This window comes from Acipenser ruthenus, chromosome 22 (genome assembly GCF_902713425.1).
Source record: "Acipenser ruthenus chromosome 22, fAciRut3.2 maternal haplotype, whole genome shotgun sequence".
NCBI lineage: Eukaryota > Metazoa > Chordata > Actinopteri > Acipenseriformes > Acipenseridae > Acipenser > Acipenser ruthenus.
Genome location: NC_081210.1, coordinates 19,837,583 through 19,863,088, shown reverse-complemented (window position 1 = coordinate 19,863,088; position 25,506 = coordinate 19,837,583). Strand labels below are relative to the sequence as shown.

Here is a 25,506-nt window from a genome sequence, read left to right as displayed (position 1 = left end):
GGTTGGGAGATCCACAGACCCCATAGTAAATTGGCTAGCAAGTTCAAACAGCAAAAAATTTGCAATTGATTGTGGGAACTCCATAATATATTTATCTTGCTCTTAATTGTATTATTACTTGTACTGTGATTCTTGAAATGTATTTTTGTTTACAACTGTAAGTCGCCCTGGACAAGGGCGTCTGCTAAGAAATAAATAATAATAATAATAATAATAATAATAATAATAATAATAATAATAATAATAATAATATTAGTACAAAATAAATAAAATAATGGACACTATAAAGCCGTAATTCTAACCAGGGGGCTTTGGTGTCAAAGTTGGGGGACTGGTGTCAATGTTGGGGGACACATTGCATAGCTTTTAAACACTCAGCAGTACTGAATTTAGAATTACTAAAAGCAACTTCAATTCAATGACAAACGTTTCGACTGGAAGTCTTTTTCAGAGCATTCTCTTTAAAAGACATTGAAAAACACTTCTAGACAAAAATGTTTGTCATTGAATACAAGTTTCCTTTGAAGACATTGAAAAAGACTTGTAGTCAAAATGTTTGTCATTGAGTTTCTGTAATTCTAAAACCTAGAACTATATTGTTAAATGCAGTTCTGAGGTCACAAATTTAAACTGTGCGTTCTGAAAGGTTATTGACGTTACCTGCTTCCTTTCTGGGATGTGCAGCACAGAGCGGATGGAATCGGTGTGCCCAGCATTTCTTTGAACTAGTAAATATGACTCTGGGTCATATACCCTGAGAAGAAACAGATTACATTATTTAAAATGCAGACCATCACATACCTGTTATGCATTTTATAAATTACTGCACATGAGAAAGATTACTGAAATGAGCATACACCTTACATCTAAAAAATAGTGTGTATGTACAGTAAATAGTTATTTTCTTTATAGACAGTGAAATCTAACAAATTCTAATTAAACAATAATGTGTTGATTATTAGTGAAATTATATGTGATGTGTATTTTGTTTATGCTTTATTTTTTATACATTGAAGTACTGTATTTGTATTTTTCTGCTGGGGTAAAATAGTTCAAACCAGTTGCAGTGGGCTAAGAACCATTGTTAGCTAATAGCTTTGAAATACAATTTAATACCCATTTATAATAAATGTATGTTAAATAAAAGTAGCTAAACATATAGCATTTATTGTTACCAAACCCGAATACGGTTAATACAAAAATATGTATATATTTACGAGACCCAAGTATGTTGCTAAAAAAGTTACCTTAATACATTGTGGACTCCAGCAATGATGCAGCCATTGAGCGAGTCAACACTAAGACAAGTGACCGCCCCATTGGTAACTAGGGTGTGCTCACACTGAATACCATCTGCACTCTGTGGGATGAAGACAGCGGGCAGAGGAGGCAGGTTTGCTTAGGGTTTAAAACAAAATAAACTCCACAGCAGCAATGTGTCGGTGCCATCTACTTCTACATGATGTGGTGTATTTTAATCATCTTCTAAAGAGCATATCTGAATCGCTGTCACTGTCCTTAAATGTCTTGCAAGTTTAACATCCTTGTATGTATGTGTGTTCCATGTTGTTGTCATCCTTTGGTCATTATCTGCCATGCTTACTAACTTTTCCAGCAAAATGCTTCACCAGTCAGTTTCAGTGCAAAACTCTAACATGATTTCCCCCAATCTGCCCTTAGAGTATTTTCTGAATTTATTTTTTTTTTTTGCTGGAATACTGTAGTTATCTAGCATGGAAAAATTATTAGAGAGAGAATCAAACACAATGCATAGAATATTAAGCAGGTGAGCTTCAAAATCATGAAAACGGTTTCATGAACTGCAAACTTGTACTTCAGTGTTTAAAAAAAAAAAAAAAAAAAGGTTGTTGAGAAAACATTCCTTCAAACAAGTTCTGTGAAGAGGGACCTTGGAGAGAGAACACATTTTGTCACAAAAAAAAATAATTATGCTTACCATCATTGTTAAGATTTCACCTTAAAAAAAGGCTTTTAGAGATTTACTGGGAGGACAGGGAAGTGGTAAAATGTAGTGACTCAATGGGAATATATATATATATATATATATATATATATATATATATATATATATATATATATATATATATATATATATAAACACACACACAACTTTGCATTTTATCACTGTATATATATATATATATATATATATATATATATATATATATATATATATATATATATATATATATATACTGTATATATATCCCTTTAATAAGGCGGTCTATTCATATACATCTTAAGATACTAAATAGGAGTTAAAGAGCTTCAAAATCACTGTACTTTGTCATTTTAACTTCCCCCTATTGTGTGCAGTCTGTAATAAAGGGTATGGTGTCTGTGGGTGGCCTGTCCCTACCCATATCCGGATAGTGCCATCCTCAGAGCCGCTGATCCACTTGTCGCTCAGGTGGTGCCATACGATGGCGGTGATGTCAGCTTGGTGCCCCTGCAGCACACTGACCAACCTCATCTCCCGGCCCACAGGGCTGAACTGCCGTATGTAGATCAGCCCATCACTGGAGGAGTATGCAAACTCGTTTCTGAGAACAACACAGAACTGTGTGAAAGCAAATGTATTTCCTGATCACAGGTGTAGCTAGAGGAAGAAATGAAGCAGAAAATAAGATCCTTGGAGAATTCCAAACTGACATTGATAAATTAATTGAAATGACTCGTGCTGTACCATAACTCTTGAGATTTGTTAAAGGTTGTCCTTCTTTTTCAGCCTCTTTAGTATTGAAAACGGTGGGTCCTATTCAGAAGTTTTAAGCAATATAGCACAATTGGCTGTAAAACAGCTAGATACAGATATGAATGCAACCATGTAAAAATACCACCTTTTGCCACAATATGAAAAAAAAAATGCATTCAAGCATCATTGAACTCACATTAAAATGGGCTTTTCAAAAACTGCCAAATATTTCCTGAGAGGACAGTCAGCAGAGAAGTGGTAAAACTTCTTGCATAAGGAAATACATTTAGAAAAAGCATGCAAATGTACCGCACCAGATAGCCCTTGATGGCCATAATACTGGTGAGGTGCTTCAATGTAAACAGCAGAACTGAATAGAAGCTTATTTAAAGTTAAAGGTGTGTGGATAGGGCCCAATATTGAAATACGTCTTCAAACTTTATCACTATAGACTTCCCATTATTCAACCTTCCCACATGGTTTTCCAGACATGTTCAAATAAATTAGTCTCCATTGAACAAAAACCATAGAAAAACCAGAAAACCCATGTGTGTTCCACTGTGGTAGACATGCACCTCTTTGGAGAATAGGCCAGGTCTAAAATGACTCCATCACACGCCACCTCCTTCAGTTCATGCCAACCACTGAGATCCGGATTGCAGAAGGTGTCCTGTAGTTCACCAGTCTCTAAATCCCAGATGCACAGTCTCCTGTCCCAGCCCCCGCTGATCTGACAGAGTTCAAAGTTCAACACCAAAAAAATAAATAAAAAAAGCAAGGCCAAATATGAAGTTATTGATACACTTACATATCATATTCCTGTCCTAACCAAACGAGCAAGATGGGCAGAATGGCCTCCTCTCGTTTGTAAACTTTCTTATGATGTACTAAACATTAAGACAGCATATGTTTTTCTATCAATAACCAAAATGAGTTGGGTTTTAGTCCCACTAGTAGATTGCAATCTGGATTGCTAATCTAAATTTAAGAGATTAAGATTATGATTATATCAGTAATCTTCCCATATATTCATTTTAATATGGTAATTTGCAAGGCCCTTATAAAATACTACACATAAACCAAAGTGCAAAATGCCAAAAAGATACATCCAAAGTAGTGTGCAAAAAGACAAGACGTTTTATTTTAGCATGTAGCAAAGGCAATGTTACCATGGAAATAGTTTGTTCAGACCAAAAATTTAAAAAAAAAACTATTACAACTGTTTAGAATCTGTTAATTTTATTTAAACTATTCTGTATTTAAAGGCTCACTTTGATTTGTTTAAATCAAAGTGAGACCCATGTAATCTATTGAAATATTTCAAACTTACCAAGTATACAGTACTGTATATACTTCCTTTCCCTACCACAGCAAGCCCAGAGACAGTGTGAAAGTGTCCTGCCAAAACCTTCTTGCAAATAAACCCTGCAAGATACATGATGCCTTAGTCAATGAGCATATAACACAAGGAGACAGTGTGTCATTACTTCATTTCTACTAGACCCTGTAATAGAAATTAAGTATTCAATTATTTCAAGCGCCCACTAGAGGGCACTGAAGCATTGTGTAGAAAAAGTTCAGGTATGCAAAGCATAGAAATATCTTCTCTGCATTCTAAGCATGCACAAATATATCAATGCTATGAGAAGCCCTTACTGACATAACTCCTGTAACTCCTTGTCTGTAAGTTATTTGTACCTAGTTTTAATAAACCAATCTTTCTTTTACAGAGCACTTTCTTCAGATCATGGGGCAGAAACTACACTGGACCCAGAATTTATGGAGTGCTCAGTACCTGAGACCCGGTTTGTTACAGAGTCTGAAACGCGTTCCTCTTCAGTCGTAGTGCTGTCCCGTGACCCACCGGCTCGGTCCAACAGTAACTCAAACCTCTGCGAAGGGTAAAACCAGAAGACTATAAGGGCCATGTTAAAGAATTTTACTCCAGTCTGTAATTTTAATGTGAGGTCTCCTCAACACTCTCTAAAAGTGTATTTCTTGTTTTGTAATATCAAATAGTTATTTTGGAAAAATAGGATTAAATTACAGACAGGAATAAAACCCTTTAGAATATGTAAGTCAAGTAGACAAATGTTTTTGTGTAAAAGACTTCCTATTATTATTAGTGCATGACTTGCTGGGGTTTATGCACCAAGGTGGGAAATGGAGGGTGTAGGGGGTGGGAAATAAATAAATAGGTTGATCAATTCTACAGGGTGAAGAAGTGAAATGATGTTCAAAGCAGTGAATGTTGGGTGAAATGTAGCGAGTCTAAAAGTAAAGTGATTTCTGTTATATCTGTGCTGTGAAAATTGTGAAAAAATATATTTCCCAAAGCAAGATGATTTTAGTTTAGAGAGAGGAAAGAGAAAGAGCCATAAGGACCTGGACAGACCTGGACTAACTCAAAACGATGGGTTAAAGACGGACCAGGACCTACAAATAAATACACACAGTTTATCAAACTGTTTATCCTTTCCTTAGATCAAGCTCTGAATCTGCTTAGCAACACAGAGTAATTTGGAGCAGTGCGATTCACCCACACACTCTCACTGGATTTGAATGGATGCAAGGATGCCAAAATAAGATCCAGTACAAAATATATTCACTCAGCAGTGTTGACTATGAACAACATATATTACTGTATAAACACAGCAAGTTACTTATCATAGTTATTTGGAGGATAGCATTGGGATTATTCTTAATTTGTATATCTTTTACACATGTATCTTAGTAACTGAAGTCAAAATCTAATACAAATCAATACCAATTGCAATCAGAGAAATCAAGGGTTCTGTTATGCTTGTGACAAAGCATACAGCAGTGGAACCCAGACTGACATTTTAAGCCAATAATAAATTAATCTCCCATAACACAAAGACGTGACTGAAAACATTGGGACAAAAAGGGAAACTTCTGCATTGTGTTGCAGGCATTAGGATGGCCACCCCAACCGCATTTTGGCTTTCTGTTATTTGACAACGGAATCAAAATACGTCGCTACGATCGCAACTGGGCCGTGAACATCATCAGCCATAAAATTGTTACAGTCTGTGGTCCCAGTTTTTAGAAAAGGTTTTCACTGATTTATGGTACACCAGTTCCAGAGGGGCACCATTTTGTAATTGAGTAGGTTCGCGGTTATCACAACCCAACACATTGCACTGCTTAAATAATGAGTCAATATCTTAAATGTAACTCTGTGCTAAGCCTCTTGCTTGCGAGATAACTTTGGTAAATGGAGATTTCAGATTCAGTCACAATTCTGGTACATATTCTGTTTGTATGACACTGTTTTAAACAGAAACTTTACTACAGGGAAATATTATTTTCCATTGTGGAAATAATAATAATAATAATAATAATAATAATAATAATAATAATAATAATAATAATAAATGTTTTTGTATGCCCTACAATATACCCAACACCCACAGCTCTTTCGTACTAGTGTGTGTATAAAGCCCTATCAGGCAGTTAAACCGTTATTCTTCTCCTTTGCAAGCTATGCGGGTTGCTACCTCATGGAAAGGGGAGGAAAGAAACCTCTCTTGCCTTTGCTGGGTCTGAGTCGATCTCAGTCTGGGACGGCATCATCCTGAGAAGGCTGGAGAGAGAATCGTCGAAGCCCCAGAGGTAAACACTTCCATTCTCAGAGGAGAGGGCCAGCAGATCCAGCTCCTCCACAAACACACTCCTTTAAAATGAGGGAGTTTCAATGCTTCTGATAGCGGTGGTAGCTAACACTTCCATTCCCTATAGAGGTCTCATATGTGCAGTTTCAAAAGAAACGCATCTTAAAGCAAGCATTTTCATTTTAAAACATGATATCTTGTTCTACAGTAGGTTAAAGAAATCTCTGTTTTGTAAGCCTTGCTTTTAGTGGGTCTTGAACTTCCTTGGTCTTTTCACCTGGAGAGTCCCTTTAGGGCCTTCTTTCCCGTGCTTAGCTAATCAACCAATCCCTTATTGACTAACATGCTTTGACCTTGAAGACACCGCTGAGGCGAAATGAACCAAAAAGTGAAAAAGTAACAGACTTCCTGAAAGGCAAGCTTTTTTTTCACAGTATACACATACAAAAAAACAGAAGTCAAAAGGTAAACATGAGGGATACACCACCATTTTCACATAACACAATTTAACTAAACTCTTAGGAGACAATGATCAATTTCAACAGTGCTTTTTAAAAAAAGTCATGATAAAAAATTAAACAGGATGACAATGTACACAATATAAAATGACCACAGTTCATTTGAACTGGCCCAGACCAGAGCCGGACCCCAACCCCCGCCCCCCCCCCTTAACCATTAGAAAGGGCACCTTGTAAAACCTGCAGTCTTGCCCCCTGGAGCTGGAGGAACACTCTCATTGCTTCTTGTGCACCTCCTCATTGAGGTTCCTCTGCGCTTCATTTCATTAGAAACAGTGCTAGAGTCTGCTCTGGAACTCGTCCGGCTCCCTCTGCCTTGCGGAGGTGTTTCAAACACATTGAAGAGCTCTTTACTGAAACAAGGAGGACATGTGTGTATAAGGAGAGGCCTTGTATTTTGACTCCACCCCCCCACACACATTTAGGGCTGTTTTTGGCAATGACTAGTACAGGCAGTATTGCTGGCCCACATGGTTTTCTGTCGACATATCTGTGTATTTCAGTGTTTAATAACTGTAGGTGCAGAAAAAAAGGTTTAGGCCCTGAACAAACCCCAGTTCTGATACTTGCAAATGAGCAGTATGAATGTTTTATATTTTTGGGAAACTTACTATAGTAATATCCAAATATGTTTCCAACATAGGTAGGCCTCAATGGAGCTGGCAGGGGATTATAATCCACTCCTAAGGATGTGATTGGTTTGGTCTCTTTCAGTATGTATTGGAGCTCAAATCAGTCTATACTATTGTGACTAATGCCTTCATCAGTGACAGTACACACCTATAGAGGAAGTGGGAGGAGTTGAACCTTTCCCATTTTAGCAAAGTCCCATCGCCATGGCCACTGAACAGGAGAATAGGCTTTTTCATGGCTGAAAATTTGCAAGAAGGAATTAAATAAGAAATAATTAAATTCGACGTCTGCTTCAACAAGTCCGAAACTCCACCTGGAGACCCTCACATAGACAAAGATTTCTTCAAGCTTTCAAAGTTAAGATATGACTTTAGGAAACCTATTTAAAGTGTTCATTTGTAATTTTACTGCTGTTTATATTAACCACATTTAAATGAAGCTTAGCAACAGAAATAGCAAACCTAGACTCAGACACTTCAATTTTAGAGGTTCCCTAGCCCATGCTCTCGGTGTCTCTTCTTTCTATGGCCAGGCTGGGCAAAGTCTTTTTAGAGGGTGTGGCCAGGGGTAATTGACATCAATAAATCAATTACCACCTGACCACATTCCACACTTTCAATTAACTAATTAAACAATTAAACAAACCAATTAAACTATGTGGCTGTGCAAAGGCGGCCATCCAAGATGTTTGCCAGCCACAAAACACATGTTTTAAGTGCACACGGCTTCTGCCCTGTCACAGAAGCAAATCTGTTCCAGATTTTTGGATACATGTGCAGTATCATTTTGTTTTCTGCACCAGTGTTTGTGTATCCTATTAATACTCACTATAGGCCAGACACTCTGTTGGCTGTCTGTTCTTAAGGACTGTGACACACCCAGTCTTGTTGTATCTCCAGACCATCACATGACGTTGACCGGCAGAGCCTAAGAAATAGAAAGGCATCTAAAGTCAAAAACTGGCTACCATAATCTTTAGCATGTAATATACGCTCTTTGTATAACTTCCATGTTTAGCAGCATTGTATAGTTGTACCCCTTGTATTGTGTCCACCTCCTAAAAGAGGTATACTACCGTACCAAAAAATAACACTATATACCATATAGAATACTATAACCAGAGTATACTGGGCAATTCTCCAAGAAGCCCAAAATTGATAAGTGTTAGGACTAATTGTAAATACCAGTTGCTAAAATTAACCCTGACACCACTATATTATTGAACAATTCATATTCAGCCTGTCAACCCATTGCAAATCACTGATACATTCAATTAAACTGTGATACAAGTATCAAACACATGCTCTTAATGAGATTCAACCCTATAGGAACTATTTTGTGAATCTGATGGGGGGAGAATCTCTTTGCTTTAATCTACAGTTTGCTTCCTGTCGTTGGCACATAAAGTAAGTCAATAATCGCAGAGATGACTTGATTAGGAGGATTCTGCAATGATAATGCTTTTTCTCTCAAGCTTTGGGTGACAGAGCCACACAGCAATGCTTTGCGGTTCATTTGCTCACATCTCTCAATACTGTATGTGTACCTGGGTTTTAATACTGTATTTATTTTGCTTTCTGTATGCTGCATCAGCTTTGTAAAATATGATTAAAACCAACCTCACTAAGAAACAGGTATGATTGCAGATAAGAATAGACGAATAGACCACAGTTTATAAATGAAAAACAATAAACTGTATGTTTGAAGGTTACGATATTCAAAAAGAGTTATTTGTAGAAAGTTTGTGATGTTCATGAAACTGTTCTGGATAGCTGTTGGCTTCTTTAACAGCATATTATGGAAAGTATTGTACATACCATTCATTTTTTTATTTGTGAAATCAGACTTTGAAAACATGCCATATAATTAACTCGGGAGTTACAGCTTTGTGCAGGGCACAATAAACTGTTTTTCAAAATGTTTTATCAGCTGTGGCTGTCACTCCATTCTGGGTCTCTCTTTATTTAGTTTTTTACGTCCTCTTTCCGAAAAATGTTTCTTGGTAAACTTGTGTGTGTTTCTGGAAGGAGAATCTGCCCACTAATCAACACGTCATATCCAAGCAAAATAAAAACTCAATGTGGCTTTCATTCATGTCGCTTCTTTTGTTTGGCCTCTCAGTCACGCGCAGCGAGGCAAACAGGGAGACGGCTGTCTTTAGAGCCTGGAGGAAGGGCTACCCTCAGCGAGTAGGGTTTTTTCCTAACCTGAGGGCCGAGCGGTTCGTATTCAGTTTCTGCAGGGTGCGTGGCTGGCTGGAGAGGTTTTCCCTCAGTGCATTTCATGCTCGGGGGGCAGGCCCATGTCTCAGCTGCTTGCTTTTCATTCATCCTTTTCCTATTTTTTGGCAGTCATCGTTTGGTGGCTTTGTCTTTGGGGGAGGTGGCCCTACGAGCCACTTCCTATCTGCGGCACTTGACTACATGATGTCATCATGTATTCGCTAGTTGGCCATCATTGCGGATAGCTGTCAGCACCCATGGACAAGGTCTCCGGCCAAATTCATCATCTGTCATTAATTTGACCACCCAATTGCAATTGAAATCATCCAATGCAGATCCTCTGTCCTGAATTGAGTGTTGGTGAACAAAAAAATAAAATACATGCAGAGTGAAAAAGGTTAACATTGGTCTAGCTTGTCAGGGAGGTTTACAAAAATGCTGATGTTTCCCTTACCAATAACAGAGCTGGTTTCTGGTATGTACATGAGCCGTTCAAGATTAGGCCCGCCTTCAATGTTTTGGAAAGTATCAATAAAGTCAGACACCTGAAACATGAAACCTAGTGTCAGGGACACAACATCCATAGAAACATGAAACATGAAATCTAGTGTCAGGGACACAACATCCATAGAAACATGAAACATGAAATCTAGTGTCAGGGACACAACGTCCATAGAAACATGAAACATGAAATCTAGTGTCAGGGACACAACATCCATAGAAACATGAAACATGAAATCTAGTGTCAGGGACACAACGTCCATAGAAACATGAAACATGAAATCTAGTGTCAGGGACACAACATCCATAGAAACATGAAACATGAAACCTAGTGTCAGGGACTGTCCATTCTTTCTTTGGTACCTCCTTGCCAGTTCATAAAGTAGCTGAAGAACGTAGTAGTCTTTAAAACCAAATAACTGATAACTATTTTTGTATGTATTTAAGAATTATTTATACATTTTGGCCGTTTTCCTTTCAATCGACCTTAGTTTTTTGAGTTACTATTAAGATATTAGTGTGCTTTTCAAGACTTTCATTCTTGTAACAATGTGCTTGCTTGCTTGAGACTTGCTGTGAGACCATTACCCAAGGTACATGGATTAGATAAAACAAGAACTCGTGATACACTGAATCCGATTGTAGTTGTATGTATTAAATTGTAATTTGTGTGAATGTAACTGTGCTAACCTGCTATGGGAGCCCAATTAAATAAATAATTTTAATGGGAAAAGCATATCAGGAAAATGTAATTAAACAGATTTCAATGCACTTGTGGCAAAGTGCCCCGCCCCTGTGTGCATTTGTGTGTTCTGTGTATGTATGTTGCGTGCGTGTGTGTGTTAATGTTGGTGTATAGATTGGTACACGGGATATAAACGGGTCTGTGTTTCACGTATATTTAAAGTGTAGATTTGTATTTAGGCACGAGGAGAGCACAAATCACTTCACGTGCTGGTTAAATGTAATATGTGAGCACGGGGTTGCACAGAATTAATTCACGTGCTGGGATTCAAGTGAATAATTAATTAGTAATTGAATCCCAGCACAACAGTATAAATAGGCACATTTTTAGTCACTCGTGTTTGGTGTTCGGTGAGTGGAGAACGGGAGAGAGAGAAGGAGAAAAGAAAGTCTAAAGTAAAGTAATTAGTGTTATCTGCTCACCGTGTTTGTCCGTTTGTCTGTTCACTGTTTAGTCCGTTTTGTTTATATGTTTCTTTTGGCGTCAAGTGCCGTGTCCTGTTTTTTGTACTGTTAAACCCTTTTATTTGTTAAATAAACGCTGAGTGCAGCCATTGCACTCAGCTCCTCATCACCACCGTCTCTGTCTGTGTATTCCTGTCTGGTCTGACGCCACCCACTCTGGCCGTCTTTGTGACAGCACTTTATAAATGTTTATCAGCATTGCGTTACACAACCCTGGCCGTCGCAACTGATGGAATTTTTAGTACCCCACATCTTTTTTTCCTAGCTAAAAAAAATACTGATTTGAGCTTTAGACCCTCAAGGATAAGATCTAGACACTTACAATCGCTCCTGATTTGAGCTCTAGAGCCACAAGCATACGGTCTACACACTTACAATCTCTCCAGATTTGGGATCATACAATGTTGCGACCGGCATTTCACTGGCAATCCAGACCATATTGACACAGGGTACGTAACACAGCCCAGTGATCACCCCAGAAAAACTCAGCCTCTGAATCAGCTGTCCATCTTGAGACCACACACGCACAGTCTTGTCAAAGGAACCTGTCAACAAACTGTAACGGATACAATATTGATTTTACATGCACAGTAGGACTGAATGTGCCTTATGTTAAAAAAGGACAAGGGTTAATAAGAGGAAGTGATGGCCAAAAATGAAATATTTACCTTAGAAGTTGCTTCACCTTTAATGGAACTACCATAGGGTATATTTTCAGAAATTAACTTGTCAATTGCCACATTCTTGTTTTTTTAAATATATGTAGCCCCCACCCCCCGCCCGTTTTGCTAATTTTCAAGGGCATATTTCTTATTTTATCAATTTTAAATGTGTGCCACCCTTAAACAACTTCAGCATTCAGTATGTTGCTTAGCATTATGAGATGTGACCAACATTAAATTACAGTATTGTTTACAGATGGAACTCAGATTAATAAATGGGTTATTAATCTGTTAATTTCCGCAAATATACCCTACACTCTACACTCACCAGTCAAGTGAGTGTAGTTCTCTTGGTGTCAGCTAGTCTAGCTAGTCTAGTTAGTGTAGTTCTCCTGGTAATAGCTAGTCTAGCTAGTCTAGTTAGTGTAGTTCTCCTGGTAATAGCTAGTCTAGCTAGTCTAGTTAGTGTAGTTCTCTTGGTGCCAGCTAGTCTCACCGTGTGCTCTCTTTCTCCTTGACCAGAGCTAGGGCAGTGATCCCTGCCTCGTGAGCTCTCGAGATGCAGTGTACTGCTGTCAGGCCCTTCACATTGGGGTACGAGCTGGTGTCAAAGATGATTAACTTTCTGTCATAGCTGTCAAAACAATAGACTTTTTATATTCAAATTAAAATACCATATAATAATACATAGACAGTACAGTGAGGCAACTAAAACCAATTTGTTTATTAAAAAAAACACAGGGCACATAATTGCTTCTCAATATGTCCTAGTCAAGTATAGTGTTGGTGACATGTAAAGCATTACTGGAGTTTGATTATATTTTTTAGTAACTTGTAACTGTAACGGTTCCCTTTTAAGACAGGTAGCTTTTGTGGTATTACATTTTAATGTAACAGTACATAAAAAAGAAGCACGGCTAATGTATAACATGGGAAGCGAAAGTGCTTCAACAGTGTCAACCCTTAAATCACATGAACACCCTTTTCATATCATCTTGCAAGAAAGCCAGTGGAGGGAACGAGTGGGTTTGATATCTGGATCTTAAATGAATACATATGTAGTTACCATGGCATCAAAACTGGTTGTTTTCAAACACACTTTCCCCTAACAAAGGTATGTTAAACACACCCAGGAAGCAGACCCAGAAACAGGAGTTTTGCAGCAAAAGTGCAAGAACAACTATACAAACACGAGAAACATGCAACCACTCTACCTGTGTGCTTTAGCTGTGCAGGCACCCTGCTACTTACAGCCTTTACAAAGGATTTCTCCAGCTTTTATACCATGTGGCTGACACTTGATTGATGATCAATCAATTCATTCAATCAATAGATCCAGCCACACTATTTACCTGTGCAGGCTTCCACCCTGCCACATAACTGTAACTAGTTAATTTCTTCCCCCAAAGCAATAAGTAACTTGTAACTGTAACAGATTGCTTTTTAAAAGTAACTTCCCCAATGGTGCTTTTACTATATATAGGTTGATTAATGGTAAAACTAGTGATGGCCTCATCAAAACACTTGTCTCCTTGACATACGGCTGGTTTCACAGACCCTGATTTAGCACTAATCTTGGATAACCTAATGTTATTTTAAGCAAAGAAATGGCCACATTCCATACATTTCCCATGTGCATCCTATGTAGCCCCAGTTGCTAATTTTCAAGGTCATATTTTCTACTTTATCCATTTTAAATGCGAGTGCCACCCTTAAACAACTGCAGTGTTCTGTATGTAACGTTAAAATGCAACACCAAGATCAGCTCTTATCTTAATCGCTTTCGACCACTTGCAAGGGGTATGTAATATGTGATCATTTTTATTAAGGTTAGGGTCAGGATATTGAAGCATAGCTTATGCCTTGCATTGTAGTTGTATTGTACACTGTAGTAGTGTCTATAAGAATTATTTTGCAGTGGAAATGTGTGTAACATGCAATGTTTCAACGTCCCAATATACTGTACTGGATCACTCTTTATTGTAAATGCTTAATCCCAACACCATATTCTGTGTTTTTCGCCTACCCGGCGGTGTAAACCTGGCTGTCGTGGCACACGATGCAGGAGACAATATCGCTGTGTCTGTGATCGCTGGAGCTCTTTGCAGTACGGATCCCCTTCTTCTCGTCCAGCGGGTAGACTGTGACGCGCCCTGCAAAACCGCACACCAGCTGGTGGCGCCTGTGACTGATCGCCATGGAGAAAACGGGTCGGCCCAGCTGAAGAGGGTACAGAACGGGAAGCAAGGTCAGAAGATTGCTCGAAATAACGCTCACATTTTGTGCTTTGTTTTTTATATTGTTTTACTGTCTTATTCAGGTTTTAAAACTGTAGTGTCCCACAATCAAGTGCAATTTTATGGCATATGAAATGACCATGTAACACATTTTTTCTGATTGCTATCAATACACTTTAAGTATGTTATGGATTTACGTGTGCCATGCCCAATTCATTACACATCCCATGAAGTAACAAATGAGGTTCGCCTACTTAATTAAGCATTATACTAGACTATTAGTGATTCACTGTGTAGCCACAAGGTGGCAGCAGTCTGCAACCTGATTAGAAAGTGAGTCTAGTTTAAGATTTTAGCATGCAAGGCAAAAATTGACCAAAGCTGAAACAATAGAAATTAAACATTAGACAACATAATTTTTCACTTTAATTTCACTTACCACCCATGTACGCTGCAATCTCAATGTGGAATTCATAATTATGTAAGCCTTCAATGCAAAAATAGATATCTAATTTCGTATGTAATCACATTTGAGTTCTTTTGTTGTTAGCAATGCTTTGTAATGTTCTTTATCTTTTCAAGTTTGTCCTTTTTGAGCTCCTTCTCTGTCTCTGATCCCTTCCTTATTCTGTAGCTGATTAGGAATTCTGCTTTCTTTTCACACTACTGATACAAATCAATTCTTAGTTCTTCTATTGAAAGAGGGACTAGTGGCCTTCAAATAGAATACAAAGCGTGTTTGTTTCTCTCTCCCCATCCACTGTGACTGAGTTTATTCTCTTCACATCAATACCCTTATCCCCTGGTTTACATGTTCATTAATGTGATGAGGTTTATTTTATGTGTCATATGTGTGAGTCTTGGCACAGCAGTAAAAAAAAAAGGCTGGCACAGATTTACTACATTTGTGCTTGATGTGTCACATTATCAACTGTACAGTATATAAGACTGTGGCAATGTGCCCCGCCCCTGTGTGCTTATTATGTGTTGTATGTTGCGTGTGTTAATGTTGGTGTATAGATTGGTACACGGGATATAAACGGGTCTGTGTTTCACGTGTATTTAAAAAGTGTAGATTTGTATTTAGGCACGAGGGGGGCACAAATCACTTCACGTGCTGGTTAAAAGTAATATGTGAGCATGGGGTTGCACGTAATTAATTCACGTGCTGGGATTCAAGTGAATAATTAATTAGTAATTGAATCCCAGCACAATAGTATATATAGATGCATGTTTCTTTCACTCAGGGTTGGGTGTTCGAGAGTGGAGAACGGGTGAGGAGAAGGAGGAAAGTAAATATAAAGTGAAATAATCTAGAAGTACTCACCGTGTTTGTTTGTCTCTCCGTGCACTGTTTGTTAAGTGTTTAGTACGTTTTGTTTGTCTATTTATTTTGGCGCAAGTGTCGTGTCCTGTTTTGTGTTTAAAACCTTTTATTTTCTGTGCTGTTTATTAAATACTGAGCGAAACCATTCGCTCAGCTCCACCAAACCACACCTCTCTGTTGTTTTATTTCCTGCATCTGGTCTGACGCCACCCACTCCGGCCGTCTTTGTGACACGTGGTGTCCTGCGTGGGATCTACAGCGCCTCCAGGACTCAGGCCAGAGCAGGAACCGCATTATTTGAGAAAAAAAAAATAATAATTGTTGGATTACAAAAAATATATATATAAATAAATAAAATGGGATGGAAGGAGGATAAAGAGGTGAAGGACAGGGAGGAGGAGTGCCGCCTAAGGGCCAGACATCCACGGCGATTTAACAAGCCAACGCCGGGGTGCCTCCTCTGCGACCAGGATCATCTGTTCGCCAACTGTCCCTTCCGCAGTTATGAGGAGGAGCCGGAGCGTCCACAGCCCAAGTGGGAGGAGCCTGAGCGTCCACAGCCCAAGTGGGAGGAGCCTGAGCGTCCACAGCCCAAGTGGGAGGAGCCTGAGCGTCCACAGCCTGAGTGGGAGGAGCCCGAACGTCCTACGCCTGAGTGGGGGGAGCCCGTGCGTCCACAGCCCAAAAGGGAGGAGTCGGTGCGTCCACAGCCCAAAAGGGAGGAGTCGGTGCGTCCACAGCCCAAAAGGGAGGAGTCGGTGCGTCCACAGCCCAAAAGGGAGGAGTCGGTGCGTCCACAGCCCAAAGAGAGGAAAGTCGGGGCTTCCATAACCCTAGGAACCAAGCTGCCAGCAGAGGGAGAATGCCTGCTGGTCCCACCTCCACCAGCAGAGGGAAAATGCCTGCTGTCCCCATCTCCACCAGCAGAGGAAGAATGCCTGCTGGTTTCCCCTTCCGAGGCAGAGCCGCACCAGTCCCCTGCAAGAGAGGCAGAGCAGCACCAGTCCCCTGAAAAAGGGGGAGACTACACGCTGCTCCCACCTCCGTCGCCAGGAGACTACACGCTGCTCCCACCTTCACCGGCAGGAGCAGAGCAGCCGGAGCTGTCTCTGCCTCCGCCACCTTCACCGGCAGGAGCAGAGCAGCAGGAGCTGCCTCTGCCTCCGCCACCTCCACCGCTTCCTCCATTAGGAGCAGAGCAGCAGGAGCTGCCTCTGCCTCCGCCACCTCCACCGGCAGCAGCAGAGCAGCAGGATCTGCCTCTGCCTCCGCCATGTCCACCAGCAGAGGGTGAATGCCTGCTGGGTCCCTGTCCACCAGCAGAGGGTGAATGCCTGCTGGTATCACTTCCCCCACCAGCAGAGGATGAATGCCTGCTGGTATCACTTCCCCCACCAGCAGAGGATGAATACCTGCTGGTATCACTTCCCCCACCAGCAGAGGATGAATGCCTGCTGGTATCACTTTCCCCACCATCACGAGGAGAGGAGCGGGAGCTGCCTCTGCCTCCATCACCATCAGGGGGAGAGAAGCAGGAGCTGCCTCTCCCTTCACCAGAAAGACCAGGACGTGAAGCTGGCGGCCCTCAGCAGCCCTTGCATAGGCTGCTGAGGGAAGCATGGGGAAGAACCGCCTGGCCGCAGAGGCCGAGAAGAGGGCCAACACCCGCACCCCGGCTGGTCCTGACTCCCTGCCACGCTTCACCCAAGGATGCCTGTCTGGCATCGCCTGTGGTTGCCAGCCGCTCCGCATCGCCTGGGGTTGCCAGCCGCTCCGCATCGCAGCGGGAAGTACTGTGGCCGGAACCCCACCAAGGGGAGCTGCTGGCCACGAAGAAGGTGGGGGAGGTCAGGAGACCTGCTCCCACTGCAGCAGTTTCGCTGCCGGAGATCGTGGGGGAGGTCAGGAGACCTGCTCCCACTGCAGCAGTTTCGCTGCCGGAGATCGTGGGGGAGGTCCGGAGACCTGCTCCCACTGCAGCAGTTTCGCTGCCGGAGATCGTGGGGGAGGTCCGGAGACCTGCTCCCACTGCAGCACTTGTGCTGCAGAAGAGACTGTGGCCGGAGCCCCGGAAGAGGGAGCTGCCGGCTACGAAGAAGAGGGGAGGCCAGGAGACCATCCCCCAAGCAGCCTTTCCGCTGCCAGGACTGCCCCGGCTGAAGGAGTCAGTCTGGGAGCTGTCAGCACGTCTGCTGACAGCATGGCCAGTAGCAGCCTGGCTACTGGCAACATTGCCACCTGTGGGCCCCTGGAAGCCTCCCTTCCCAGCCCGAGACTTTGGCCTGGACTGCTGGATTTTTAATGGGGGAGGTGGCCGTTGAGGCCATGTGTGCTTTGCACAGGGGAGGGTATATGTGGCAATGTGCCCCGCCCCTGTGTGCTTATTATGTGTTGTATGTTGCGTGTGTTAATGTTGGTGTATAGATTGGTACACGGGATATAAACGGGTCTGTGTTTCACATGTATTTAAAAAGTGTAGATTTGTATTTAGGCACGAGGAGGGCACAAATCACTTCACGTGCTGGTGAAAAGTAATATGTGAGCATGGGGTTGCACGTAATTAATTCACGTGCTGGGATTCAAGTGAATAATTAATTAGTAATTGAATCCCAGCACAATAGTATATATAGATGCATGTTTCTTTCACTCAGGGTTGGGTGTTCGAGAGTGGAGAACGGGTGAGGAGAAGGAGGAAAGTAAATATAAAGTGAAATAATCTAGAAGTGTTTGTACTCACCGTGTTTGTTTGTCTCTCCGTGCACCGTTTGTTAAGTGTTTAGTACGTTTTGTTTGTCTATTTATTTTGGCGCAAGTGCCGTGTCCTGTTTTGTGTTTAAAACCTTTTATTTTCTGTGCTGTTTATTAAATGCTGAGCGAAACCATTCGCTCAGCTCCACCAAACCACACCTCTCTGTCTGTTTATTTCCTGCATCTGGTCTGACGCCACCCACTCCGGCCGTCTTTGTGACAAAGACCTAGAGTCATTAGCTTTTAGGTGGTTAGCTGCAGAATCTAAGATTTTGGGGAGCTGTAAAAGTTGATGCCAGACAAGCTGGATTAGTTGTGTTCCAGATGGCCTCATTAACTGATAAATCAAGGACGCCGTATCAAGGAATGATATAATGTCCCAAAACACATACATCCTTGACATTAGCTCTATCGTACATTTATAATCTTCTAATGACTGCGCTAACAATATGTGCCATTATACAACAAAATTATGCAAGGCAAACAAAAGGTCCCATTGGATTGGTTGGGTGGGGGGCCTCAGACAGGATGTCATGCTGGGACAGGGGCGGCCTTGAGCAAAGAAAGTTTGGGAATAGTTCTAGCTGGGAGCCATAGTTACGAGACAATTTGTGCTGTGCCTTTTAACGAGAATGAAAGTGTGAGTGGAATGCAAAGGCAATGGTGCTGTGAGATACTAAGGGCTAATGATAGCACAAGGGCTGCTATAATAGCCTTATAGAATGTAATAACATGGTATAATAATGGTATGTATGAACCAATACACTTCCATTTCAGGTGTTCTGCAGTATCAGTGCAATATTTCAAAACCATGCCATTTCATTTGCGGATAGTGCTGTAGTCTGCTGGCTGTTCTGTTAGAGGTCCAAATACACAGGTATTATAATGGTAAATTATAACATATCTGTATAACCGTGTTCCTACCAGTATCTTCTCGAGTACGGTGGCCCCGATGGTCCACACTACCACTGTCCCATCGTTTGAGGCGGAGAGGAGAAGTTTGGAGTCCGCCCAGTACAGGAAGTGTGTGATCATTCCAGAATGCTCCTTAGTGGAGCTGGCTGTTCTCCTCCCGCTCTCTATATCCCACCATTTAATAACTCCATCTGAACAGAAAGTGAACAAACAGGAACTGGTGAGTCACACATCCCCAATCTATTTAAACAAACCTGTCATCTTCTTGAATTTACATATTATTATTCATAAAAAAGGGCCTGATTTAGTCCATTTCTTTTTCTAAGCCAACTTTCTAAGCTTTATCCATGTGACAAAATGACACATAAACAGCTTAGTTGGAGGATTCTTAGATACAAGTTTTGCACAATATATACATATTTTTTGTTTTTATTCTTATTTATTAACAGATTCATTCCTCAATGTTTTCGGGGTACCCAGTGGCTGAAAAAGTAAAAGACCTGCTTGGTATGCTGAGATGCTTAGGGAGTCATACAAGATGGTTTGAATCGTGTGCGCACTACAGGGATCTAAGCATTGGCCTTTGTGTTACCACAGGGTTAGGGAAGGTAATGGGATGGGGGTAACTGGGTTGTCACTTTCAGGGGCCTCGTCTAGTGAGACGCCCACCAGAAAAATGTATACCGGTATCTTTGACGAAGTTCTATAATTACTCCCAGCTGTTGGAACTCTTTCACTTGTATTAAGCATGTCTGTTATGTTAATGCCTGTTACATGCAGTCTATCTGTATTATATCTGTTGGGCTGTGCTTGACTGTATATCTGCTGCTGCACTATTCTGCCTGTTGTCTCCATGAGCTATGCTTTAGGTTCAGTGAGCTAATTGTGTGGCCTGTCCTTATTATAAGTTCCAGTCTGTGAAGAATTGTGATGCTGTCCTACTCCAGGTTACATGCATGGTTATAGGTTTTAATACAGAGTTCAGTGGAATAAAATAAACATTAATGTCCATTACAGCATTTCCATTAAACAGTCCTGGTATTTAGAGTTTCATTTTAAAAAGGATGAAAAGCCTTTATTTGTTTTTAATTAAAAAATTTAATTCAAACTTTGTTTTGGAGTAAATGATGAGATGGTTTTTACCCATTTTGTATTTTATTTAATTAATTAATTAATTTATTTATTTTTTAGCTAATTACAATATTTAGACACTTTTAACCATTTTTTTATACCAAAATGCAATTATTATTTTGTAAAAGAAAAAAAAATGCAAATCTTACACAACAACAAATAACAACAACAAAAAAAAACACAGCTGAAAATCCTTAATCTTCTGGATTCTTTGGTACTAGTTTTGTAACATTGCCAGTTTTATTTTCCTTTCACAAGCAAAGCTGCAAATTGCATTTTAGCCGTTGATAAACGTGGCCCTTTGTTTCCACCCGCCCTGCATGTACAGTACCTGCGCAGCCTGTCAGTGCCTCCCTCCGTGCAGGGTGGTACCCCAGAGCGGTGATGGGGCGACAGTCATCCCTGACAGACAGCTGCTTCTGCATCGACATTGTTCATCAAAGTCACTCAGCATCCCCACTGGCATGTCTTATCTTCACCTCCTGAAAGAAAGAGGGAATCATGACTCAATTTCTTCTATATATACCAAGTCCTGCATTTGAAATACATTGCTTCAAACAGGTCTGGCAAAACTACTGTTTACTAGTATTTAAACTACAACATGTATATTTAAATAGGATGAACATACAATGTTGGCTCTTACACGATGCCTACAACATGCTTCTTGCATGCAGTCCTGTAGCAAAGATTCTTTATAGTGTTTCTCTCTGTGTGTTTGACCCCTGAATGTGTTTACATGTAAATTGATCATTTATATTGAAGCTGCCAATGGGAATTTTCTTTCGTATTGCTGTTAGGATCAGAGTTTGCCCCTTAGCCCCATGAGCACGCTAAATCCAATAAAAGACAGCTGAGCTTTACCAGATCCTATGAACCACCCAGTGGAGTTGAAGTCTCACCTGAAACCTGTGGCCTGATCTCAGTCTGTCACCCCGTTCTGTTCCTTAAGAGGTGGATAATGAAGTACACACAGTCAGCCTCTCTGCTCAGTCTCCTCAGTCAGTCACTGCCATGCTGCTCTCCACTGGTTTGTTGTCTTTACTAAAAGCTCTCCCATGGTAGCTATAGCAACAGTTGGACACCAACTCACTCAAAAGCATTAGACAATGCAAACAAGGCAATTCAGATGCCAGCTCAGGTTTCTAGGGCGTTCATCTGTAAACACAATAAGGATTGCAGTTTTGCTTTTTTTTTTCTTAAATCATTTCCAAACAACAAATACTGTTGTCTAATACTGCAGTGGTTTTGTTGTATTATGAAGCACACAATACCAGGAATTTAACATACTCTTAGGAACAAATTGCAAGCTTTACACTGGAATGTGGTATGCTTCCATTTCATAAACGTTTTGAGAGAGGAAATGTATTTAGTTTACCACTGTCTGTCGTATCTGCTATCCTGCCCGTTCTGACTGAAGCTGACAGGGAGATGCAACATTTATAGATTATAGAACGCAGTACACGTTATTTCTTTCAACAAAGTGTGTGCTATATGTTGCATGTGTTTCCATTCAGTGCAGATGGTTTTATTGTAAATCTCTCAGCCTCCCTGTGAATTAAAGCTCTTTGTATTTTTCTTTAATTACCACACTGTGTTTCAGCTGTAAAAATATATCATACAAAAAAGTTCCCTTCAGGTTTGCAAACTTGTTAACTTGTCTGTCCTTGTCAACAGAAGAAAGGAAAACCATAGAGCTAGCACCGTTTCTCAATAACCTTTTTCTGAACTCAAGCTAACCTCGTTACATTAGGCACACACCAAGTCATGCTATAAAATAGCGAATTCTATACAGTTTATACACTAAAGTCAAAATGCATAACAAATGTGAGCAGGCTGCAAGCTGAAGATCCTGTTCTGTTGACCACTTCTCTTTTTCTTTTTTTTTTTGTCATGATAAATTCAGCCCTAAAAGGTCAACAGGATAAACAAGAAAACCCCAGCTTTGTCTTTAGTAAAGGGTTCCCCCGCACAACATGTGTGGGAGATTCAGTCTTTCAACTTATCGTCTCTATGCTGAGCAAAAATGCCATCTCTTGTGAGAAAAGGAGGGGGATATTTTCTGATATTCATTCATAGAGTTGAAGTTTGTATTCGTCTGTGTTATAATTTCCTGTGTACTTTCCATAAAGGACAGAAAACCGTGGGCCATATTTACAAAATATTACTTCATTAAATACTATGGGGCATATTTTCAGTGTGTTTACTCCAGGGAAAAACCAAGAACCAAACAACTGAGCAATACATTTGAAGGTTTTAGGCACTCAGTTGGTCAAATATTGTTTGACTGAGTTCACCAGCTGCTCTTCCATAGACCTCTGTGATGCAGGCTTGATTAGCCAAAGTGTCTTTATACTGTATTATACAATGTCACAATGTGACAGTAAAGAAGAAAAAAAAAGAAAATTAAATGTACGTTTTTTAGAGCTTTTAACCTCATTTCAACTCACCGACAGGAGACAGAATCTGTAACGGCAGTGAATCACACCACACTGCCCGCTACACATGATAGGCAAATCTCACATTTTGTATAAGGGATTTTGACTAACTCGTCGTTTGCTTGTGGATGGCACAATTTTACAGTGTTTACAGTTGATAAAGTCTGCATGTGGCAGCGCAGAGGGTGTTATCTGTTTTTTTTTTATTATTTGTGACAAAAGGAAATGACGGCAAGCCATGAACATTTAGCAACCTGTGCTTTTTAAAACATGAGTTGTATGAGAACATTGTACTTACAGCTTAGTTTTGCAGAACTAGCACTGCATAATGATGTCGGGTGAGAGAAAGAAGCAATGAACAAAACACAAAATGAATGTGTTTTTACGTAGTACATTATAAAGTGTTATTAAAAATATAATGTGTAACTTGCTGCTGGAGGAGTGCATGTGTTACTGCAACGTCCCCTTTAGCAACCACTTTGCCAGCTTGCAGTTGTGTAAGAAGAACATTTATAATATAAAGGTTACACACACCTATTGTATTGTCTTTAGACTTAATCAAACAATTCTAAATATAAAGCTGTAGCCACATATTGTATTTCATAGCTGATTAACGATGTGATACGCTCATATAGGTCTCAGCATTAAGTTTAAAACATTTTAAAAGACTTTTTCATTTTGTTTCAGGTTTACGAGAAGCCAGTGACGGTGGACAGGAACACATGCAATGTTGATGAACATGTGGACTAGTGTTTGTGTCTGCAGATCATGGTGTGGTGTTATTACAACAGCTGAGGTCAAGGCACATGACCTTGCTGATAGTTTTGTTCAAATTCCCACATGCTTGAGAGCCATTCAAATCCTTCTGTAATATATTTTTCTGCATTATTAGGATTTTTTTTTTGTTTACTGCATCTGCTGCAAAAAAATGTACCTGCTGTACATTGGAGCGGAAAAAAAACTGTTTTGTCGAAAATTTATAAAGCACTATACTGACACCCCCTTACCAGCATTGCTGCTTGTGGAAGGTGTCAATGATATGGAACAGACAGTGTCATGAAACAAAAATAGCATGTTGAACTGAAACTAGGTAACCTTTTTTAAAGACGTTTCTCGCATCACAAGAACTTGATGATTAAAACTCTGGGCAGTGCTATGTGGAGTGTTTGCTGATAAAGGACTTTCATGTCTGAAGCATCACATTTTATTTATTTTTCTACTTTGTGCACATCCCCACATTCTCTTCTTTTAAAGTCTTTAATATAAATGTGCTCAGCAATCTTTGCTATTTATATACTATATATTGAATTTGAGACAACCATATTGAGAACCTAAAATAATTTGGTAGTTTCAAATGTGTTATTCATTTATTTATGTACTCGTCATAAGATGTATTGTAGTGTTTTCAATCATTCTCAGTGATTTTGATTGCATATACTAACAACTTGTGTGTGTGTATGTGTGTTTGGCAGCATGTCTTAAAGAGTAAGGGGCTCTGAAAAATACAGCGTATCCTGACAACTTTTTTACACTTATAACTTCAAAGTCTGTTTCAAAGCTCTTTTCAAAATGTCCACTCGAGTGCACTGGGGTTTGAGATCTGTTCTCTAAATCACTGCAGGAAGAGCGAAAAAACAAACAAAAAAAAACCTCATAACAACAAGTGCTCTGGCTTTTCTGTTCCGTACCACATCGTGGATCGTTATTGCTGTTACCTGATTGACAAAGTGTGGGCAATAATCCTTACACTATAAGTGCACTAGAGTGGACATTTTGAAAAGAGCTTTGAAACAGACTTTAAAGTTATAAGTGTAAAAAAAGTTGTCAGGATGTTAAAAATGAAAAGAAAAATTACAGGTACATTATTTAAACAGTTGTAGCAACACATAACGCTATATTTTTCAGAACCCTGCTACTTATTAAGGTACTTTGAGTTCAGGAACTCCTTTTCACTACTAGCTGTCTGCCATTGATATCTGTAACATCTGATACATAAGGTAAATTATGAGCCACTGCCATGTAGTGCTGTGGATCTTTAGATCAAGTTTCCTTTAGTTTTTCTAGTAATACACTGTCGTGCAGTCCCGGTGATTACTCATATAAACACACTTTGGCTGATCTAGCCTAAGTTCCAGATGTCTATGGCAAATAGAACTGCAGGGCAGCTCCTGAACTCACAGTCAAAGACAAAAAACAACAACAACAACAAAAAAAAACTTTTTTATATATAAAAAAATGAAGCTACTTACTGCTTAACTTATCAGCATGATGTAATCCTTTATGATACTACAGAGAGACACACTGTCCGGGTCCCTGGGTGCATCAGATGTGAAAATCCAGTTCTTTTTTTTCATGAGAACTGAGGTTTATTATCCTGAAGTGTTTACTCTTCACTCAGCGATCAGTGCTGGTGTCTAGGCCTCTGTGTCAACGTCACCATCCTTGTTTATCCAGCATTAGTAAACCCCACATGACGGTCAGATGCCTGCCACTCGCTCTCCAGGTGGTGTCTCTTCTCTGTAGCTGGAACCTACGATGCTTTGTGAATCCAAGGCAAAGGTAATTTAATTATAGATCTGTTTGTCTGTTTGTATGGTTTAATGCTTAAGGCTGTGGG

At 40.2% G+C, this 25,506-nt stretch overlaps 1 protein-coding gene across 3 annotated transcripts in view; it reads right to left on the bottom strand.

Annotated features, from left to right (window-relative positions):
• Nucleotides 1-25,256, bottom strand: part of LOC117431825 (uncharacterized WD repeat-containing protein alr3466-like) — a 27,544-nt gene extending 2,288 nt beyond the window's left edge. Inside the window, exons 1-18 of one of the 3 annotated variants that reach the window (XM_034053134.3) lie at nt 25,139-25,255; nt 21,354-21,609; nt 20,786-20,936; nt 19,333-19,514; nt 14,123-14,316; nt 12,593-12,730; nt 11,810-11,990; nt 10,179-10,269; nt 8,331-8,429; nt 7,650-7,740; nt 7,040-7,222; nt 6,272-6,413; nt 4,512-4,608; nt 4,047-4,141; nt 3,292-3,446; nt 2,381-2,564; nt 1,248-1,360; nt 661-754 (exon numbers count right to left, since the gene is read on the bottom strand). In XM_034053134.3, coding sequence (XP_033909025.2) covers nt 661-754; nt 1,248-1,360; nt 2,381-2,564; nt 3,292-3,446; nt 4,047-4,141; nt 4,512-4,608; nt 6,272-6,413; nt 7,040-7,222; nt 7,650-7,740; nt 8,331-8,429; nt 10,179-10,269; nt 11,810-11,990; nt 12,593-12,730; nt 14,123-14,316; nt 19,333-19,514; nt 20,786-20,885 — 2,139 coding nt within the window. In that variant the 5' untranslated portion in view covers nt 20,886-20,936; nt 21,354-21,609; nt 25,139-25,255. Of the gene's footprint in view, nt 1-660; nt 755-1,247; nt 1,361-2,380; nt 2,565-3,291; nt 3,447-4,046; nt 4,142-4,511; nt 4,609-6,271; nt 6,414-7,039; nt 7,223-7,649; nt 7,741-8,330; nt 8,430-10,178; nt 10,270-11,809; nt 11,991-12,592; nt 12,731-14,122; nt 14,317-19,332; nt 19,515-20,785; nt 20,937-21,353; nt 21,610-25,138 lie in introns of those variants that run through there. The other 2 variants (XM_034053136.3, XM_034053137.3) reach the window with 2 other exon arrangements.
• Nucleotides 25,257-25,506: the final 250 nt, after the last annotated feature.